A 21,592-nucleotide genomic window follows, 5' to 3' on the forward strand; every position below is an offset into this window, starting at 1 on the left:
TTTGTTCTGTTCCACCCCTTTATATATCTTTTGCATAAGGCGGGAATCCTTTGTCCCTCTCTGGGTTCCCACCCCTCTTTCTCAATGGAAAGACACCAGGTTAAAGATGGATTCCAGTTCATGATCACATGTCATTGCAAGACTTCATTGCCCACTTGCCAGCACACACCTATACAGGAAGACTTACAGGTAAAACACAGCCATCTGCAGACAATTGTCCTGGTTAATGGGAGTCATCAAGATTCCAAACCATCATTAATGGCCCTCACTTTGCATAATTACAGTAGGCCCTCAGAGTTCTATTTCATATTTCTAGTTTCAGATACAAGAGTGGTACATTTATACAAATAGGATGATCACAATCAGTAGATTGTAAGCTTTGTAATGGTACCTTACAAGAGACCTTTTGCATGAAGCATATTCCAGTTACGTTATATTCACTCATTAGCATATTTTTATAAAACCATATAGACTGCAACATCATACCTACCCCTCAGTGCTTGTTTCCCTAGCTCAGTACCAGTGGTCCACCGTGGCAAGCTGTCCCGTGAGTGCCAGCAGCAATCTTTAATTATTTGTTTCCGTGGCAGACAATAGGGCAGGCATCTCTGAATCATTCTCTGTTTCGCAGCTCATGAAATAATGCTGGACCAGTGCATTGTGTTCATAGCACTCATCACCAGATTGGTCAGCAGCTCAGGATCCATGCTGTCAGACACACAGTTTACAATGGAAGTTGAAAAATGGTGCGAAATGAAGTAGGAAGCCCATGGAATGGTTGGATGGAAAAAACTGCATGGATAAAAATTTTCCTTATTGTCTTAAAAAACATGGACTATATCCTGTGTTTCTTGCACATCCAAAGTTCCTTTTGATTCCAGTGAGGAAATTTTTGTGGGCAATAGTCAGGCCCCATAATCAGAAAGTTTATTGTTTTTGTTTTAGGTCAGTGTAGCTTTGGAGAAACAAGTTGTACTCTGTTTTATGCAAAATTTTATGAAAACTTTGAATTCTACAATCTTTACTGATAAATAGTCACTGATAACATACAAATCAGAGGGTATTTTCTGTGGGTTTCTTTGTCACCATCATCAACAGGAAGTGCAAACAATTCTGCTTGACCAGAAGGTTGAACCTCCATTCACTTGAGATGCCTTCTTTGTTCCATTAATTAAAGGTCTTTTGTATGCGTTTCCTCCAACATATTTCATTCTCAAATTGGTAAACAAGATCAAGAAAGATAAAGCCAAGACCACATTAGTGGTTTCAACATAGCCCAGACAGGTCTGGTACCCTTGCCTGATTCACTTTGCTGTCTTTCCACTGTTGACTCTTCTGTCCATTCCTCACCTGCTCTCTCAGATCTCCGGTCAGACTCTCCATTCCAGTGTGGGAGTTCTTCATTTCAAGGCTTGGCTGCTCAATAGTTCTCAGGAATAGACTCTTCCTGTTCTGCAGAGGTATCACAGGTGTTATTAAACAACAGGAAAATGTCTACCCAAAGAACTTACCTTCAGAATGGAAGAGAATTCAACACTGGTGTGTCCGATAACAATTTTCATCCATTAATTCTTCCCTCTCTGCTAATCTTGACTGTCTGTTGGAACGATAAAAATCAGGATTCTCTGAGTTCCATCAGGAACTACGGCCAGTGGGTGCTGTAAAGGCGTTTCGTTCCTTTGTTGAGGGATTCTCAGTGTATGCTCATCCAAGGGACTGAGAAACCATTTTTCGTACGTTAGGTAGGCCAGTCCTGTATAGGATCTAACCTGGATAATTAATTGTCTTATGAAACCCTCTCTGAACCAATGGCCACTTGTTCTCTTCTTCACCTATCCATGAATATGACCTTTTTGGTGGCCATCTCTTCCCCTCTAAAGAGTCAAGGGCTTTAATGGCAGATACAGGCCATCCTCGACTTTACGACATTCGAGTTACGACGAATGGCACTTATGTTGTTTATAAATTGTCATCGTGTTTTGACTTTACAATGCTCGATGCTACATTGTTCCTATGGGAAATTCGAGTACTGAGGACTTCCTTAGGCTGCAGATTGCCCTCCGGCTTGGAAAGTACTGCTGCTTCCCGTTCTGGCACACAGGCCTTTCTGAAGAAGTGCAGGAATTGTTCTCTGCCTCGAGCACTAAAGAAGAGATTGCATATGATGGATTGTGAGTGCTCCAACTCTTGAGGTGACTCTTCTGGTGCCGTCTCTGGTGCACGGGATGGCATGGGTGCCTCCGACCCTTCCTAGGTAGACGGTATGGAGGGCAGATACCTTGAACTGTTGACTCTGGTTCTGGCCTCTGAATGTCCGTTGAGTCTGGTACCAATAGGAAGAATGCCGGTAGTGACAGTGTCAGTAACGTTGGCATAACAGGCTCCAGTGGACTTCCTCTGCCTTTCAGTCCTGACATTTGATTGCGGTTCAGACACTATTTCAGTAGGAAGTCTTGCTGGAGAGTTGTTTGTGTTTGCAGGTTTATACAACAAATTTGTTATGAGGTCATTGGCTTGTGCTGAATGGCAGGATTTTATCCTTATTCGAAAGACTTTTTTATACTTACATGTGGAAGTCTAAATGATAACTAAATTCATATAGATTATATATTTAGTGATCTGAAGCAGTGTTGAAACAGATACATCTGAAACCACAAAGGAGGATTATAATGAAGCCTTTGTTATTTCAGATGCCTGAAAATACATTTGGATATTTTTCAAGCGCACGAGTGTTCTTGGGTAGACTTTTAAAGGAGTTTTTCTTTTTTCATCAGTAGATTTGGTAACATAATGGGGATTATGAATTTTTAAAAAGTTTTTAATATCTTGTAGTATATAATCGGGGAGTTATATGATGAATAGGTTTGAAATGCTTGTTCAAAAATGAATATTTAGTAATAAATGTGGGTTTTTAAAAATGCCTATTATAAAATTCTTTCCCTTTCTACCTCCCCTTAATAAAGAACTGAATTCTATTTTAATCTCTCTGATGGACTAATTTGTATGAAGTACATTTTACTTTAAAACATTTTATTTGACTATTTTAGAATTGTTGTCTTAAGATGAAATCTATTTAAGTTCTTTCCTTTAAAAACTAATACATAAAAAAATAAGAAACGAGGTGAAATTCTCACTCTTTTTTGCCATTTACTTTAGTGGATCTAGGCTATTACTTAAGGTTTTATTGTTTGCCACAAATTGTAACTAACATCCAGATTAGACTAAACTGAAACACTAGGTCTTTACAAATATTGCAGAGATGTCATAGCTAAGAATTTGAAATTAATTCTTTTCATCAGGGTTGATTTGATTTAAATCAAATTGATTTAAATCATGATTAAAATTGATTTAAATCACTAGTCAGGAAGACTCGATTTAATCATGGATTTTTACATACAAGTGCATTTGGTTGTTATAACCTTAATACTGGTGTTGGCAACCTCTGGCATGTGGCTTGCCAGAGTAAGCACCCTGGCGGGCCTGGTCAGTTTGTTTACATGCCGCATCGGCAGGTTCGGCCAATCACGGCTCCCTCTGGCCATGGTTCACCATCCCAGGCCAATGGGGGCTGCGAGAAGCCACAGCCAGCACATCCCTCACCTACACTGCTTATGGCACTTATATGTTTATACATTGTCATCGAGTTTTGATTTTACAATATCGGTTTCGATTTTACAATGCTCGATGCGATGTTATCTCTGGAGACACAAATCCACAGTTTGAGAGCTGCAAAACTAAGCATTTCTGATGGTATCTTCTAGACCAGAGGTGGTCACACTACGTCCCGCGGGCCACATCCGGCCCGTGGGACACTCCTGCCTGGTCCCTGAGCTCCTGGCTAGGAGGCTACCCCCGGCACCTCCTCCGCTATTCTCCCTCCCCCGCAGCCTCAGCTAACTCCGCGGCTGGCACAATGCTCTGGGCGGCAGAGCTGCGAACTTCTGAGGCAGTGCAGCTGCAGAGCCCAGCCTGACTCAGTGCTGTGCAGTGGCGATGGCGTGGCTGGCTCCTGCCGGGTGGCACGGCTGTAGCACCGCCAGCTACTAATGCTCCAGGCAGCGCAGTAAGGGGGCAGGAAGCGAGGGGGTTGGATAGAGGGCAGGGGAGTTTGGGAGAGTGGTCAGGGGGCAGGGGTATAGATACGGGTCAGGGCAATCAGAGGGTGGGGAACAGGGGGGTTGAATGGGGGCAGGGGTCCTGCAGGGGCAGTCAGAAATGAGAGTAGGGGTTGAATGGGGCAGTGGGGGGCAATCAGGGGCAGGGGTTCCTGGGGCAGTCAGGGGACAGGGTGCGGAGGGGGTGGATGGGGCAGGGCTTCTGGGGGGGCAGTCAGGAATGAGAGGGGGGGTTGGATGGGCCAGCAAGGGGCAGGGGCAGGGGCAGAGGTTCCAGGGGCGGTCAGGGGACAGGGTGCAGGGGTGTGGTGGTGGTGGATGGGGCAGGCATCCCGGGGGGACAATCAGGGAATGGGGGGGTTGGATGGGGCAGGAGTCCTGGGAGGGGGCAAATAGGGGGTGGAGGCCAGGCCACGACCCCTTCCCCTAACCAGCCCTTCATACAATTTCTGAAACCCAATGTGGCCCCCAGGCCAAAATGTTTTCCCGCCCCTGTTCTAGACTGAGCACTGAGTCCCATTGGGTAGATAGAAAGATTAACCTAAATAATATGTACAGAAGCCTTGGAAAGCCCGTAAGATTGGGTCCCTAATCCATGAACTATTGGAACTCATTTACAAAACTTTTCTTAAACATTATATGAATATATTGTCTCATACTACAGAATTAGAATTTATAATCCCTATTCCATGATGAGATATCTTTGAGCTATAATGTATCTTAATTAAAACTATCTTCAGATAGGTTTTTTCCTCAAAAAGCATTTTATCAAAAAAATCCGATTTAAATAAAAAAAATCAGATTGTTGTTTTTATTTTTTTTTAAATCATTGATTTTTATCCACCCTGGTTTTCTTTAGAGATCTATTTGAGGGCTGGTTCATCCACCATCACAGGACTGGGCAGCCCAAAAGACTAATTTCTGCCCTTGTTGCAGTGGCCTGTAGGGGCCATTGCACTGGTATAGAATTGCCAGGGTGTAGGGTCATTACAGTCACTCCCTCATCCTTGCAGAATACCCCCAGAGCCTCAGCAGGTGATACAGTGTCCTATGTGTGTGAAGGGTATAAAGTTTGCTCTCTGGCTCCTGCGCTGGGCCTACTGTGCACATGTATTCCCCATGGAGAGGGGCAGGGGAAATCCTTTATGGGTCCTATGCACTAGCTGGCACAAAGGGGCCACAAGCCATGGGTGAATTGCCCTATTCAGTAGCATATACTGCATATAGTCTCACCTTTAATGGAGTTTTTCAAGCACTTATGACCCTTATTTAGACCTTCATTTAGCAAGGCACTTAAGCATGTGCTTAGCTTTCATGATGAATAGCTACATTGACTACAGTTGGCCTATTGTCATGCCTCTAGTTAGACATGTTCTTAAGTGTCTTACTGAATAGTGGCTGCTAACAAACATTGTTCTTAGTGCTGTACAGACATTGGAAAGAAAGCTAGATCCTGCAAACTCTTACAACCAGGTGTAGTCCCACTGAAGTAAGACTTAGACTCCAAAGCCCATTGAAATCAATGAATGTCTTTCCATTGACTTCAGTGGGGTTTGGATCAGAATCTAAATTTTGTGGAATAAGGGCCTAAATTAGTCATAGGTAATACAGTTCAACCATGCATAACATATTGAAAGGGAAAACTATTAATTATGTTTGTCCTAGTCCAAGAAACAGAACATTGAACTTGAGCTGCACAAGCTACGTCTCTCTTGGAAGCCAGGAAATTTAATTTCAGAAATATAAATTTTGGAAAACTAGAGACAGAACTGGTTGTCTCAGAATGTCTACACATTATTTGGTGCTTTTCTCTATTTTTTCTTTTGGTCTTCATCATGATGTGTATGGATTCTTTTTTAATCATTGTCCGTCCAAAACCTACTTTTGAAATAAGACATTGTTTTGTGCTTGGGCAAGAAAGTAATACCCTTTCTTATCTACTGTTTAATTTTTCTTTAGATTTAGCCCTTTCATTGTATAAGGTTGAACATTTTCCTTTTTTCTAAATATCTGATATCATTTTTTAATCTCAGCAGGTGATACATGCTACTTTCTTTTCAGCTCTGAAGATGTTGGATGTTGGAAAATGGCCAATTTTTGCACTCTGCTCTCAAGAAGAACTGAAGTTAATTCGTCAAGCCTGTATATTTGGCAGTGCTGGTAATGAAGTGTTGTATGCAACTGAAAATGATGAGGTAATTATCAGAAAAAGCGTATATTAGTGGAATATTATTTGATAACTATTTGATTCATTATTAATTCAGGATAGATTAGCATTGAAGCCAGAATTATGATAATAGACCCTAGAGAAGTATCATACATTAATTATTGAATAAAGAAAGTATAGGATGGATTATTTTTCATTTAAATGGTAAATGTCACAGTGTAATAAATAACTTGCTACATTAACAATAAGATTTTATAACAGGTGTTTGTGCTTGGCACCAACTGCAGTGGCTGTTTGGGAACAGGCGACATTCAGAGCACAATTGAACCACAGAGATTAGATACTTTATGTGGCAAAAAGATAGCCTGTCTGAGCTATGGAAGTGGTCCTCATGTTGTTATTACTACTGCAGGTAATGTGTGATGAGAATATGGTATTTTTAAAATGTGTGCCTTCTTCAGTCGGCCTGATAATTTGTCAGAGACCTGAGTTGTGAGAGTGAAATGGACAATCCTGCTTCTTAGACTGATATAGTATTAATGAAAATGCAAGGGTATAGATTCTGTGGAAGGATTAATAATTATTCTATAGTTCATATCTAAATAGATATCTGATGAAGTGGTACATCAAACATTTGTTTAACCTTCCTGATAGGATGCTATGGCTCCTAAAACACTTCAAAATATACTTTTCAAGGATACAAAGTGGAAATGCATATTTCAAGAATACTACTTCTATTACTAATAATTAATAATATTTTCTTAATAGTATTATTTATTAATAAATAATGACAGTGTCATCTGAGGAACTCCAAAGTACTTTTCAAAGAATGCAAAGTATCATTATTCTGCTTTTGATGAGAAAACCAAGGCACAGAGACAAATTACTTGACCAGGGCCAGAAGTGGCAGAGCTAGGAATTGAATTCAGGTCTCATCTAACTCCCATTCCTATGTCGTCTCTTCTGGACCACACTACTTCCTATCACTTTCTTTTAAAGTGATTCTCTTGCTATTGCCCTTTTAGACATTTATTGAACACTGGGAGAATAATAGCATTCTTGTGTACACAGGACTAATAGCCTAGGGGACATATAAATACTTAGATAGGAAGTGTGCATCATTGTTGAACTTGACTTTTTCATTTTCTGTCATCTTGTGATGAATCGTCATTAGATAAGTAGATGTTTTAAAGTTGATTTTTCACACTTTTATTATAGAAGGAGAAGTGTACACATGGGGCCATAATGCTTATAGTCAGCTGGGCAATGGTACAACAAATCATGGTTTAGTTCCCTGTCAAGTCTCTACTAACTTGGTAAACAAGAAAGTAATTGAAGTCGCCTGTGGCTCTCACCATTCCATGGTGTTAACATCTGATGGAGAGGTGAGAATACTTAGCATAAATCTGCATAAACCGCATTTTTCCTTTGTATTGAATTTATATAGGACGCCAGAAATAGAAAAACATACAATGCCTAGCACAATGGGACCTGGCCTGGCTGTGCTCTAGGTGCTGCTGTGATATAAATATTTAATAATAATAATTGGAAGATCTATCAATGTTCGTCCACCTACAATTGCAGGAAGTTACTTATGGGATAGCTGATCTTAATGAAAGAATAGCACTTGGTATTGCAAGGGATGTCTAAAAATATCTGTGACCTCTCCCATTATGCCCTGCTGTGAAAATTTGTTCACATCGTTAAATTTGGCTGTAAATTAAGCTCCGTGCATATGTGGAAGGATCACCACAGTTAAATATCTAAATCCATTGAGGTATAAAGTATTGTCCTGTTACACTCTGAGATATTGTTGGTGTCCAATTACTTGTCCTATTTTGTTTTCTTCCAGTAACTCTGTAGACAAAGAATCACAAGCATACCCCACAGGATACATTATCTTTGATAGTAGGGAAGGATTTCTTCTTGTGTTTTTTTTAGCTAGTCGAGCATTAGAAATCAGAGTTGAAAGGAGTGACAGATTTCTGGAAGAAAATAAAAAAGGAAACAAACATTTCTATGTCTTTCCTAGATGCACAGAAAATAATTGCTGCAGTCCTGTAATCCACATATGTTTAGAAAGTATTTTTTTTTAATATGTGCAGTTTATATAACTTGGACATTTGGTTAAAGTAATATGTTACAGTCTTATTCTGTTAATGACTCTTCTATAACAGGTGTATGCATGGGGTTATAATAATTCAGGACAGGTTGGATCTGGTTCAACAGCTAATCAGCCAATTCCTCGAAGAGTTACCAGCTGCCTACAAAATAAGATAGCTGTTAATATAGCTTGTGGACAGATGTGTTCAATGGCTGTTGTAGAAAATGGGGAGGTAAGAATGTTCTTAAAGTTAAAGTTAATTTTTCTGACTGAATTTTATTTTATTCAGCATTATTGGCTACAAATTGTTGATAGTATCTACCTTTGCAAGCACTATCACAGTTAAAACTGCTGAGAAAAGTAATATTAATCTGTAACTTCCAAAATCTGGTAATCTGTACTGTTATAAGAAAGTTTTCATCAAATTGTTGTACTTGTTCCCACTGTCCCCACCACACACATAAACATATCATCTGAGAGATACTTTACCCAAATTAGCTAAATTTACCCCTTTCAGAACAAATCTCTGCAGTAAATGGAAAAGAATTCATTTAAAATTAATTAATTACATTCTTTTAAGAATAAATATTTGAACCCAACATTAATTTTGTGCAGGAGAAGCCGCAGGGATATGGGAGTTGGAAAGTAAGCTTGCAGTGGTGTCTCCTGTCCCACTGGGCATGACTCCTCAATCCTGAAACATGGGGTCTCAGCACCACTCAGGTTTGGTCTGGCCACCTATCCATCATGACAGAGAGGTGGCTTGGCCTAATTTGAGTGAGTGACATTGCAAACTGTGTGCTAGGGTGCAATCCTTGGAGCTATTTAAAAAAACTGATAGACTTATTGCCTGGACAGGTTTATTTCCTGGAGGCATTTTTGCTGTTACCTTTCATAATTTCCCATTTCAGCTACTCAGATAATGAACATTCTGCTAGTAAGTCAGCATACACCATTCAGAAATCCATACAGAGTGATCTGATAACCATCCAGCATATTTTCTATCTTAAGAACTTGTGCGGCTGAGCTTTCATATGGCTCTTTTTTCCCCTGTTACTCCTGTTGCTTGTACTAGACCTAGTTCTCCCAGTTATACCTTCCATTCGATTACTAGAGAGTATGTATAGTGTCCCTTTGTCATTCAAGTGGTTCATTGCTTGCTCACCTGGAGGTGTTACAAGAAGCAATTCTTTGGGCCATAGGGAGAAATATATCAGGCCTGGCTCTTTCTGAAGCAACTCTCAACCATGTGCTGCTTTTCACAGCAGAAGAGTCAGGCGGGGAGATTTTTTTCAAACCTCTGTCATTGCCAGATTCTTTTCTCTGCCCCACCTCCCCATAGGTTACCTCCCCTCCCCCCCCCTTGGGGACTTCAGTAGCCTAACCTCTGCTTCTCTGGAGGAAAGGGGAGGAGCATTGTTCCCCCCACCCTATGGGAGAGACCTAATGTTCCCCACAGGCTGAGTCAAAGTGAACAGAATTCCCTCTCCCACCTTGCTCAGGGTCTATTACACTTTTACAGACCATCAGTCAATCAATGATTGCAGGAAAATGTCTCCCCTCCTTCCTGGCAACAATTACCTTTGTCATCTCCCAAGCAGGTGTCTTTACACCCTACTTGGGTATTTCCCATTCTAGGATGGATGTCATAGTTTTTGCAGTATACCAGAGCTGCCGCAGTGTCCCTATTTTTGGATGGAAATACTGCATTCACCATGCTCTGTACTTCCCCCGAGTGCCTGGTAAGGGTAGGCAGAGAGCTTATTTCCCTGATCTAGGCTTTATGACCAAGAGAATTCCACTTCAAATCAGTAGGTCTTATCAATCCTGCTGCTCAGGTATTTGTTTGCATACACTGAGAAAGTAACTTGATTCCTCTTGGATACTGATAGGGAAGATCCATCCCTGTCAGCTATCCTATTAGCATTTTGGCTAACACAATCTCTTGTGTTATTCCTCATTCTTTTTGCTGATACAGACTAACATGGCTACCATTCTAAAACAATCTCTTGCCACTTTGGGACTAAGAGAGGAGACTTGATATATTCTTTCTGCTTTGAAACCACAATATCATTCCCCCAAAAGCAAACAATATGGAATATGTTACAATATACCTGCAACCAGCATCTCAGGTCCTTCCTGGGTCTGTACAGAAATCTGCATGTAGAGTGAAGGCTTTTATACCACCCAAGTGTCACGGAGTCCCCAGGCGATGCTCTGGAACTGCTCCGCACAAAACTAGTCAGGACTTTGGGGAGCCTCCTCTCCCTTGGAGCAGACTGTCTTCAGGGCAAGAATCTCACACGGCTTCACCTTCCTGGGTCTATCATTGGACAATTCAGCATATGCCCCTCCTGGCGCTTCCCACAGTGAGTCCATCCAGGTGGGGTCCTGGGGAAGTCAGAGGGTCCTGCACACACCCCAGCTTCACAGACATGACTCTTAGCCAGCCAGTAAAACAGAGGTTTATTAGATGACAGGAACGCGGTCTAAAACAGGTACAGAGAACAAGACCCCTCAGCTGGGTCCATTCTGGGGCCCAGCGAGGCAGACAACCCCGTCTGCCCTCACTTCCTGTCCCCAGCCAGCTCCCAATTGCCACCCCGTCCAGCCCCTCCTTTCTGGCCTTTGTCTCTTTCCCGGGCCAGGAGGTCACCTGATCTCTTTGTTCACCTTTAACTATTGCCTTGCAGGGGGGAAGGGCCCCAGCCATTTGTTGCCAGGGTACAGAGTGTTGGCGATTTATGCACACTGGAGACTTAAGAAATGCATAGGGGAAACTGAGGCACCCACACATTATTCAGAGGAAGCATTAAGGACAGTCCCATTTCATCACACCAGGTCAGATATGATGAGGATTACTGATAATCTTATTCATCATATAAAAAAGTCCTACCAATCCCAAAGGATCGGACACATTACTTCCCAGGTTAATGACTGTTCCAGATTTTACCCAACTACACGCTTACAGCCAATTCTTATTAACTAAACCAAAATTTATTAAAAAAGAAAAGAGAGAGAGTGTTGGTTAGAAGATCAGTATACATACAGACATGAGTACAATTCTTGAGATTCAGATTCATAGCAGAGATGGTGAGCTTTGTAGTTGCAAAGAGTTCTTTCATAATTAGTTCATAGGTTATAGTCCAATGTTTATATTCAGGGTGATTCCAGGTTAGGACTGGAGATCTCAATCTTGGGCTTAAGCTTCCCCTGCATGAAGCGTCAAGCAGATCTGAGATAAGAAGGATCAGGACCCAGGGGTCTTTATACATTTTTCTAGCAGCTCCTTGACCATACAGTCCTGGGTGAACAATAGGCTTTTGATGTAACCTTCTGTTTCCCAAACCTCACCGGTAATTAACTACATGGATTAACATAAAGTTATTAATCTGTTAAGCAGTTTATGATAAACTTTAAAGAGACATATAGACAATGACATTATTTCACCCAAGATTCATTTAAATATTAATATTCCCTTTTGATCTCAGAATCAACAGCTATAGTGACAGATAGCCATGTAAACAGACAGTTCCTATCATTTAACAAAATATGAGTACACACATACAATTAGTATCACCTCTAATTTCTAACAATATAGGTTTGCCTTTCGAAGTTCTAGGGTATCTACCATGGAACAGCCCTAATTGCCATTCACATACTCTTCTAATGTGACTCTAAAGGTTGGCTTTGGGTCATTTAGCCTGCAAACTGCTTAACCCTTTCTGGCCATGTGTCACACTTTGTATAAGATTCGCTGCCATTATACAACAGTGGTAGCAACAATGGTTTGCATGGTCATACTTTAATCAGATAACGTCACAACTGCTTTATGCAAACCTCTCCGGCAGGGAGGGGGAGTGCTTCTCTGGAGACGTTACAACCTGAGTGGCATTGACTGATCACACCCCACTGTTCTCAGTTCCTGGAGGAGATAGATTAACCCTTCCCATGGAAATATGTACTATACCTGGCTCACAATAACACACAAACAATTGAATTTGAATACAATAGATCACAAAGGTATTAAACGTCACTCCCAGTGCTCTAGAGGGGGGGTTCCAGGAACGCTGCAGGGGCTTAGGTGGAGGAGGCGGTGTGTGGCCTTCTACCCCTGCCTGCCTTCTGGAGACTGACTCTTCCACTCTTTTAACTACTAGGAAACCATCACTGTGGACAAGTGGATCCTCAAAATAGTGTAAGAAGATTACTCAATATGTTTTGGTTCCATCCCTCCACCCAACCCTCCTCATCTCTCTCAATTCAAGGACCCCACCCCCTTATGAGAGCCTACTAAAATCAGAGGTTCACAGGCCACTGAGAAGCTACCAAAGGAAGTCAAAGGCAAGGGATTTTATTCCAGCTACTTTCTGATACTGAAGAAGGATTGGGGACTTGCAGCCCATCCTGGATTTGAGACAACTCAATTTGTTCATCAGGAACTTCAGGTTTCACATGGTGATGCTTATATCCATGTCTCCTTTCCTTTCCTTTCCTTTCCACCTAAGATTAGTTTGGAGCACTATACTTTAACAGTATGGTCGAGAAATGCTTGTTCATCAGGCATGCAATGCATGCTACTGAACTCCAGAAAGCAATCTATTCATAAGTGCTGTGACCTCCAGTGAATAAGAATTGTCTTTTGGGCATCAGATAAAAACATATCTCCATCATCAGCATTAATTCAGTCCATACTTGAATACTTGCTACACCAGAAGCTGTTCGACCTATTGGTATCCTTGCTGAAAGTCTTTCAGCCTTCCAGTGGACAGCAGACTGAATTTATCCATGACTCAGTTAAGAGATTTATGAAGGGTACAGTGAACATCTGTCCACCAGACGACAAACTCCCCCATCATCATGGGATTTTAGTCTAGTCCTTATTCAACTTTATGAGACCATCCTTTGAACCAATGAATGAGTGTTCACTGTTTCACCTGTCAATCAAGACAGTATTTGTTATAGCAACAATAGCTGCCAGAAGTATAAGCAAACTGCAAACCTTGATGGTGTCTCCGCCATTCACAGTGTTCCACAAGGACAGAGTGATCCTCCACACACATTCTAAATTTCTTCCCAGCGTAATAACTGATTTCAATCTTAAGTGAATAATTAGTCTACCAATATCCTTTCCAGACCTTGTGCATTTAAGTGAGTCAGAACTCTATATCCTAGATGCTAAAAGGTGAGAGGCATTCTCTTTAGGTAGTCTCTACAGCTCTTTATATCTTACAGAGAGAATAGTTAAGGCTAGGCTATTTCATCTCAATGCTTGCCTAATGGTTTAGACTGTATATTAAGGAGAGCCACAAAGCCTCTGTCCCTCTTCCTGTAAAGTTTAGTACACATTCCGCTAGGGCTAAGGCAGGTTCTTTGGCATGACTTAGACATATTTCTGTTATTGAAATCTGCAGAGCTGAAACAGGGAGTTCTATACACACATTTACTAAACATTGCTTTCCCTTGATTTAGCATCCAGATCTGATGCACAGATTGTTAGGGCAGTACCCAAGACACTGTTTAATTAAGACTATGTGTCCCAGCTGTGTCCTCAGTAAATGGTATTGCTTATCAAACTATCCCAAGAGTGGGAAGATATACAGAGTACTTGAAGAAGAAATGAAGGCTGCTCACCTTTAAGTGGAGTTCTTTGAGAATTGTACAGTGCATAGAACTGGACTCTACACATTCTCACTCCATGTTCCCCTTTACGTCTTCCTTGAAGTCTTAATTATATTCTTGAATCTGAGGAGGCAGTGCAGGAACTGAGCTGGCTGAAAAACCACACTCTCTTGTCCTCAGAAAGTTCAGGAACAAAAATGAGAGGAGGGGAAGGAGGGGGTGCAAGAGCCAAGTGCAAGTGCAACAGGCACGGCTATGAAGCATTCTACCCAAGATCGTAAATGCATAGAGTCCATCTTTGAGACCTCTAGTTACAAGTGAGCAACTGTCATTTTCCCCTATGGAATTTTTGTTTAGATCTCAGTAAAAGAGACTGAAAAAATCTTACGCATCCATTTATGCAGGATTTACTCTTGTTTCTAATTCACATGTTTGATCTTTTCCACTTTGCCTGGAAATATCTAAAAGGCTTTTCAAAACAGATGCTGTAGGGACAATGCTTTTTTCTTTCTCCATAATTGGTTGCCATTTAAAATAGGTTATGTTTATTAATGTGCTAAAACTCATCAAACCTGCAGTTTGGTGTATAAAACATGAATGGAACACTTTTCACTAAAGAGGTGGCAGAGTAGGAAAATATGGTTTCCCAAATGCTTTTTTGAGGTAGTCAGAATAATATCCTTAATAGTTTACTCAAACTATATCACGTGTGTTTAAGACCTGCTTCTTCCATTTCAAGATATTTTTGTTTGTTTTCTTTTGGGATCGCTTTTTAATCAAGAGATGAGCTCTATGACAAAGGAAACTAGAAGCAGAACTTACTTTGCATACCAGGGAACAGAACAGTTATTGGTAGTCCACTATGTAATAAAAATTCTAAGTATTGAACGATATGTTCCTTGAAGACTTGGACTGGGCAAACAGAATACATAGGGGTAGAATTTTAGTGCACTTTATAGTGATATTATCAACAGGAACTGTGGGTGCGACCTGCCATATAATGTGCAAAAATGTTTTTATAAATCACTAGACGACGAGAGTTTCTTTGGAGGTGTCATTGTAGAGAATTGCACATTACAGCACTATAAAATACATATTTTTTTCAAGAGAACTGGAGAAAATACATAGTAAACTAATTTAAAATCTCATCTTCCTTTTGTAGGTCTATGTCTGGGGTTACAATGGTAATGGCCAGCTTGGATTGGGCAGCAGTGGTAATCAGCCAACGCCTTGTAGAATAGCTGCTTTGCAAGGCATTCGTGTGCAGCGGGTATGTTTATTATGTCACGTCAAGCCCTTTATGAACAGAAGAAATAGCATGTGGCAAATGCAGATTCTAAAGGGAATATTCTGCACTCAATGAAGGCACGGTGTTAGTGGTTCGGTTAAAGCCCTAAACGTAATAATGAAAATATACATCTGAAAAATGAACTTTCCCCTCCACTAGACAGAAGGATGAAAATGTAGCCCAATTGAAGTTAATCGGAGTTTTGCTGTTGACTTCAGTGGAGCCAGGATTTCATCTGAGGAATTTTAGGGATCTTTATATTTAGTTCCTCTTGAAAGGTAATTGGCACTCTCATCTTTCATTGACATCTATTTTTGTTTGTCAAAGCCAAAGTTTGTTGACTACCAGGCCACACTCCAAGGCTCCTCCTAGGAAGAAGAAAATGAATTTACAAGAGATAGTGCTGGAGAAATCTGTCAGTGGAGGGTTATGAGGGATTTAGGAAAGCAGTCTTTTGAAGATTGGTTCCTAATTGTAACAATGGATGGATATTTTTTATCAATTGAAATAAATAAACAGCTTTCTATCCAATTCTCATTCACAGGTAAGATCTCTCACAAGAGATAGCTTAGCTGGGAGGGGATGCTAATGGAGAAAGAGGTCCCTAGCATAATTAAGAAAAAATATTATTTCCTACTCTCCATTATCTTTTTCTCCTTTTAAGAAAGTGTTGCTTTAATAACAAGTACTGATTTAGGTCCCAAGTATTTACAGTTAGATATAGGCCTTGATTCAACAAAGGACTTAAGTATATGTTTAACTGTAAGCACATAACTAGTCCTGTAGAAGTCAGTGGGACTACTCACATGCTTTAAACACTTAAGTCTTAAGCTCTTAGCTGGATGGAAGCCATAGCGTTTAATACTATAGTTAAATTGGACTATTTATAGTAGTTAGCACTATACTTGTAGCAAGCGCTTACAGCATCAGGCCCATCGTTTCAAACTTTAATTTATGCCATGATATGAGTTTTACTGCAAAATTTGTAAAGTTCTCCTAGTTCTCTCTCACTTCACCTGCATCTGAGGTCCGCTTGTGTTTCAATGTGCTTCTGTTATTTCTTCTTTTGTACATTTTTCATTAACTCTTACTGTGCTCTTAAAAGGTTATTGGCGTGTGAATTTTTTAAAAATATAAGCAGGTTTTCTCACATGCATTTCTCTCACCCTCTTTCTGTTCCCGATTATGGTGTGATCTGTGTTTGTTATTTTTGTAAGTTGTATTGCCTGTGTGTAGAGCCCTACCAAGTTCACGGTCATGAAAAACGCATCACGGACTGTAAAATATGGTTTTTTTTGTGCTTTTACACTATCTGATACAGATTTCACAGGGAGGCCAGCGTTTCTCAGATTGGGGGTCCTGACCGAAAAGAGAGTTGCAAGGGGGTTGCAAAGTAAATTTAGAGGGGTTGCAGTATTGCCACCCTTACTTCTGTGCTGCCTTCAAACCTGGGCAGCCGGAGAGTGGCAGCTGCTGACTGAAGGCCAGCTCTGCAGGCAGCAGCACAGAAGTAAGGGTGACAATATCATACCGTGTCATCCTTACTTCTGTGCTGCTGGTGGTGGTGGCTCTGCCTTCAAAGCTGGACTCCCAGCCAGCAGCTGGCACTCTCCAGCTGCCCAGCTCTGAAAGCAATGCCACCGCCAGCAGTAGTGCACAAGTAGCAGTACTGCAACCTCCCCTACAATAACCTTGAAAACCCCTGCCGCCCCCCCCACTCCGTTTTGGGTGAGGACCCCTACTGTTACAACACTTGTGAAGTTTCAGATTTAAATAGCTGAAATCATGAAATTTGCAATTTTTAAAATCCTATGACCATGAAATTGACCAAAATGGACCCTGAATTTGGTACAGCCCTACCCATGTGTTTATCCTCTTGGATATAGAATCAACAATATGGAAATATATTTATTTGTCTGAATTAATTTGCTGGTAAGTAAGATGAGATTTTTTTTTTTTATTCACTGTAGGTTGCCTGTGGCTATGCACATACATTAGTGCTAACAGATGAAGGTCAGCTGTATGCATGGGGAGCCAATTCATATGGTCAGTTAGGCACTGGCAATAAAAGTAACCAGTCTTACCCTGCACCAGTTACTGTTGATAAGGACAGGTAATATTTACACTATAATATTCAGGTATTAATCAAAATAATCATGGAAGTGCTGTGCAAAATCACAGTGACTTTTTTTGGTAGAAATCACTTGTAATTGCTAGCTATGGTTATTTCACAGACCTAAACCTGAAGAGATTCTAATGCTAGCTGACATTTACATCTGTAAGTTAAAATTTGACCTCACTAGAAATATGTGCATTGCCAAGATAAATAGATGTGAAAGGGAGACTACATATTCTGGGGCTGGCCATTTCCTGCCTCTCTCTCTCCTTCAGCTGCATCCTACTTCTCAGAGTATTTTATGAGTTTTAATTGTATGCTGTCATTGGTGCTATGCTGCAACTTCATTATACTGAGTCAACCAAAAACAAGGCTTATCTTTTTATAATTTACTTGCTATGTTAATAATAGTTTACCGTTAAAATTGATCAGACAAAAAATGTGGAAAGAGTCATAAGAGTGGATATTTACAATTTGCTCTTACATTAAATACTGCTTATATGTTTTTATAGTCCTAGATTAGTAAGGCGAAGGCTGGAGGGAATAAAATTATATTTCTGCCTGAAAATTTAGCTTTTACAGATTTCTCAGTCTTAGTTCCTGATAATCAGTAATAGAATAATTGCTATGGCTATCAGTGGAAATGTGTATGTGTTCCTTACTAGACTATATTAGGGTCTTGTTGAATAAACCATTTTGGTTTTTCTGCTGTTAAAGACTTTAAAAAAGTGTAGTGCTACTCTTACAGTTGTTTCTGTCTCCAACTGCTAGAAAGAAGAGGTAATTGCTATATACTTTTGTGTGGTGTTATTTCCTCTTAATGTGTTGCTTTTTTCAAACATCAGTATTTATTTTTTGCTTAAAATATTTTTGATGCAGTCTAAATATATTTAGTACCTTTTAATATATTGCCTTCATTGGTTGTTGGCCAGATCCTGTGTTCTTTATGACAATGGGAGTGTTACCTCACACTAAGGGCTGCAAGATTTTATCTTAAATATATATATACACAACTTCACCACTAATCAAACAAGTTGTACTTCAGACTGCAAAACAGTGGATTGTGTAACAATTAATGTGATGGGGTTTTGAAAACCTAAAAATCAACCTCTAGGGTTAGTGAAGCATCTTAACATAGCTAAAGTGAGAGGGGTAATGTTCTTTAATTAGTGCTTTCCTTGGGTCTAGGTCCTTCATTTAGAACATGTTCTAAAAAATGGCCTACAGAATAATTTACTACATGTGCATACATATTAGTTAGAAGTAACGCTAAGAATAGGTGTAATATTGTAATGGTTGCACTTTGATGTGATTTTAATTAAATAGTAAAATATCCTATGATAAATCTGATTTGCTGTTTTCAGGGTGAAAATTGAGAGGAGTAACTAGATGTCGTATATGTACAAATAATGAACAATGTTATTTTCAGTTGTCTTGCGTGCTATGGAAATATTTTGTCATCTATGGGGGGAGGAGAATGGATGGAGGGTGGGAATATATTCCATAAAACTTGAAATGCATGCAAACCTACAGAAGTAGATATGTGGGATTAAACTTTCTCACTGCACTTTGTCCTTATGCCCATGTTTTTGTTTGCTTGTGAATTTAGAGTTATAGAAATTGCAGCCTGCCATTCTGTTCACACTTCTGCTGCTAAAACCCAGGGTGGCCATGTGTATATGTGGGGTCAGTGCCGTGGCCAGTCTGTGATTCTTCCACACCTTACGCACTTTGCCTGCACAGATGATGTGTTTGCTTGTTTTGCTACTCCTGCTGTGACATGGCGTCTCCTATCAGTAGGTGAGCTTACCATGTTTGTTGTTGTTGTTGCATACTAATCTTTTTTTTCTTTTCTTTTTTTTAAATTTGGTGCATAAGAAAGGATAAATGCATTTGAAAAATACACTTTAGTTGTATTTTCCAGTTTAAAAATTTTAAATTAACCTACAGCCTGTGGAGCTTTTAGTTGGCTTTGCCCTGGTTTCTCATTGTCTCTCTCCCCAGGTCTATCTACTTAGAGTGCATGTAGCAGTCTCAGCCTTGGCTGATCACGGTCTCTCTCTCAGGCCTCTCTGCACAGAAAGATTTCACAGTCTTCACCTGTTCTCCTTGTGGGTTCTTTACTGTCAGCTTGTGGCTTTTGTGGGAATGTCCGTGTGCACTGACATCTCAGCAAGATTTGTGTCTACGATCACAGTTATTTCATTCACTGTCTCTAGTGCCAGTGCTGGTGCATGCACCTCCTATACATTTGTGCTATCAGACAACTTCTTCTCCTGCCCATTCTTGGAACTCCTGCATTTCTTCCTGCAGTGTGTCCACCTAATCCAAGGGCAAAATCTTTTTATATTGCCTGTAACAGGTCGAGCACTCCTGCTGGTCAGGCCGGGAATTAGCTCATTCCAGCCCCAGAGCACCTCCAGCTGGTCAGTGTCTCTCCTGCTGTCATTACTTGTCTTTCATTATCAATCTCCACCACTATATTTCAGGCCTCGTGTCCCTCCCGGCCCATGGTGCCCCTTCTAGGTACTCCCCGCAGCAGTACTCCCACACTCGGGATCCTCCCCTCCCCAGGGAACCACAAGTCCCTAATCCCACCTTGACTTAATGACCCACTGTCAGTCTTCATCTAGCCCAGGGATTGGCGACCTTTGGCATGTGGCTCTCCAGGGTAAGCACCCCGGTGGGCTGGGCCAGTTTGTTTACCTGCCGAGTCCGCAGGTTCGGCCGATCGCAGCTACCGCTGGCCTGAGATGATGAACCGCAGCTAGTGGGAGCTGCGATTGGCCAAACCTGCAGATGTGACAGGTAAACAAACCGGCCCGGCCCGCCAGGGTGCTTACCCTGGCAAGCTGTGTGCAAAAGGTTGCCAATCTCTGATCTAGCCCCTTCCCTCAGAGGCAAACTGCAGTCTGAAGTGGTCACTCATCATTGGCAGGGGGTTGGACCTGTTGCCTCTTCCTCCCTTGGCTGCCTCCCCACAGCCCTAGTACCTCCTCCGGCCTGGACAGCAAGGCCTCAGCCTGGGGATTTTCCAGGTGGGAGCTCGCCCAGCTCCTCCTGCCCTACCCCAGCACTGCACTGTCCAAGGTACCCATTTCCTCTTTCAGGCAGCCAAGTCCATCCCTCTCTAAGGCTGGAGAAAGACCTTCTGGAGAAAGATCCAGCCTGGCCCTGATTGACTGCCTCTCAGCCTTTTCTGATTGTCTCCCAGCCCTAGCCCTCTCCAAGAGCTGGCTTTTAACTCTTTCAGGGCTGGAGTGGGGTAACCGCCCTGCTACATGGCCCACCTCTCCACAATAAAATCAATTAAGCCTTTTTCATCCTTTGCCTGGTGGGGTTTCTGTGGCTCTTCCTGCAATTAGCCCCAGCAACTCTGTCTTTTTCCCCCATCTGTACAGAACCATAACGTCTTCTCAGCCAGGCCTCCAGCCCACTAGATCCCTCTTGTCTGCCCAGTACCTCTAAGTGTTGCCACTTCTTTCCTGCAGGATTTGTAACAGGTTCTGTTGCTGCTACTATCGCCTAGCTAGCTGCTGTTGCAGTTCCAGCTGTTCCTGCAAAATGAATGTCTGCTCTACAATCTCCTTAATAAAATTCTTGCCCTACATATACCCTGAGATCCTTAGGACCCCACGTTTCTTCACCCTGAGGCCCTTGCTTCCTTTTCCCCCAAGTGTTGGGCTCTCTTTCTACATGAGACTTTTTTGGCTGCTGCCTCCTGCACTTCACACTTTTGAAACTCTTCTGCCCCATGACTAAAGGAGGGATCACCAAATCCCTGCTAAATTGAGAGGAGGGTGAACCCTGTGTCCAGCTCCGGCCCTGGTTACTATACTCCAAGTTTGCTGTTTTCCACCTCTCACATCCCCCATGGTGTGGTTTCCTCTGTTTACAGGTCAAAGATCTTCCCCTCTTTATGTTCCCCAGCTCCCCACACTTCAAACACCCTACCCCTGGGACTTCACTCTTCTTGGCCTCAGGCTGTGTTTTATCAGTCTGTTTAACTACCACTGGAGTCTGTGGCATCTGAATGCAGAAGTCCTATGTAACCCAGACCACCCTGGATGTCTCATTACTCAGGACCTGCCAGTAATCCCCCTTGTCTCTGTTACTCTAGGGGCAAACTGTACGTGCATGCCCCTCTTTTCCACAGTATCTGCATCCCCTTAGTGCAGTG

The 21,592-nt window shown here is 41.5% G+C and overlaps 1 protein-coding gene across 1 annotated transcript in view; it reads left to right on the forward strand.

Moving 5' to 3' along the window:
• Positions 1-21,592, forward strand: part of RCBTB2 (RCC1 and BTB domain containing protein 2) — a 74,728-nt gene that overhangs the window by 22,879 nt on the left and 30,257 nt on the right. Inside the window, exons 3-9 of the mRNA XM_030565066.1 lie at positions 6,149-6,310; positions 6,544-6,694; positions 7,501-7,667; positions 8,460-8,618; positions 15,171-15,278; positions 17,267-17,409; positions 19,022-19,212. Coding sequence (XP_030420926.1) covers positions 6,149-6,310; positions 6,544-6,694; positions 7,501-7,667; positions 8,460-8,618; positions 15,171-15,278; positions 17,267-17,409; positions 19,022-19,212 — 1,081 coding nt within the window. The remainder of the gene's footprint in view (positions 1-6,148; positions 6,311-6,543; positions 6,695-7,500; positions 7,668-8,459; positions 8,619-15,170; positions 15,279-17,266; positions 17,410-19,021; positions 19,213-21,592) is intronic.

This window comes from Gopherus evgoodei, chromosome 1 (assembly GCF_007399415.2).
Source record: "Gopherus evgoodei ecotype Sinaloan lineage chromosome 1, rGopEvg1_v1.p, whole genome shotgun sequence".
NCBI classification, from domain to species: domain Eukaryota; kingdom Metazoa; phylum Chordata; order Testudines; family Testudinidae; genus Gopherus; species Gopherus evgoodei.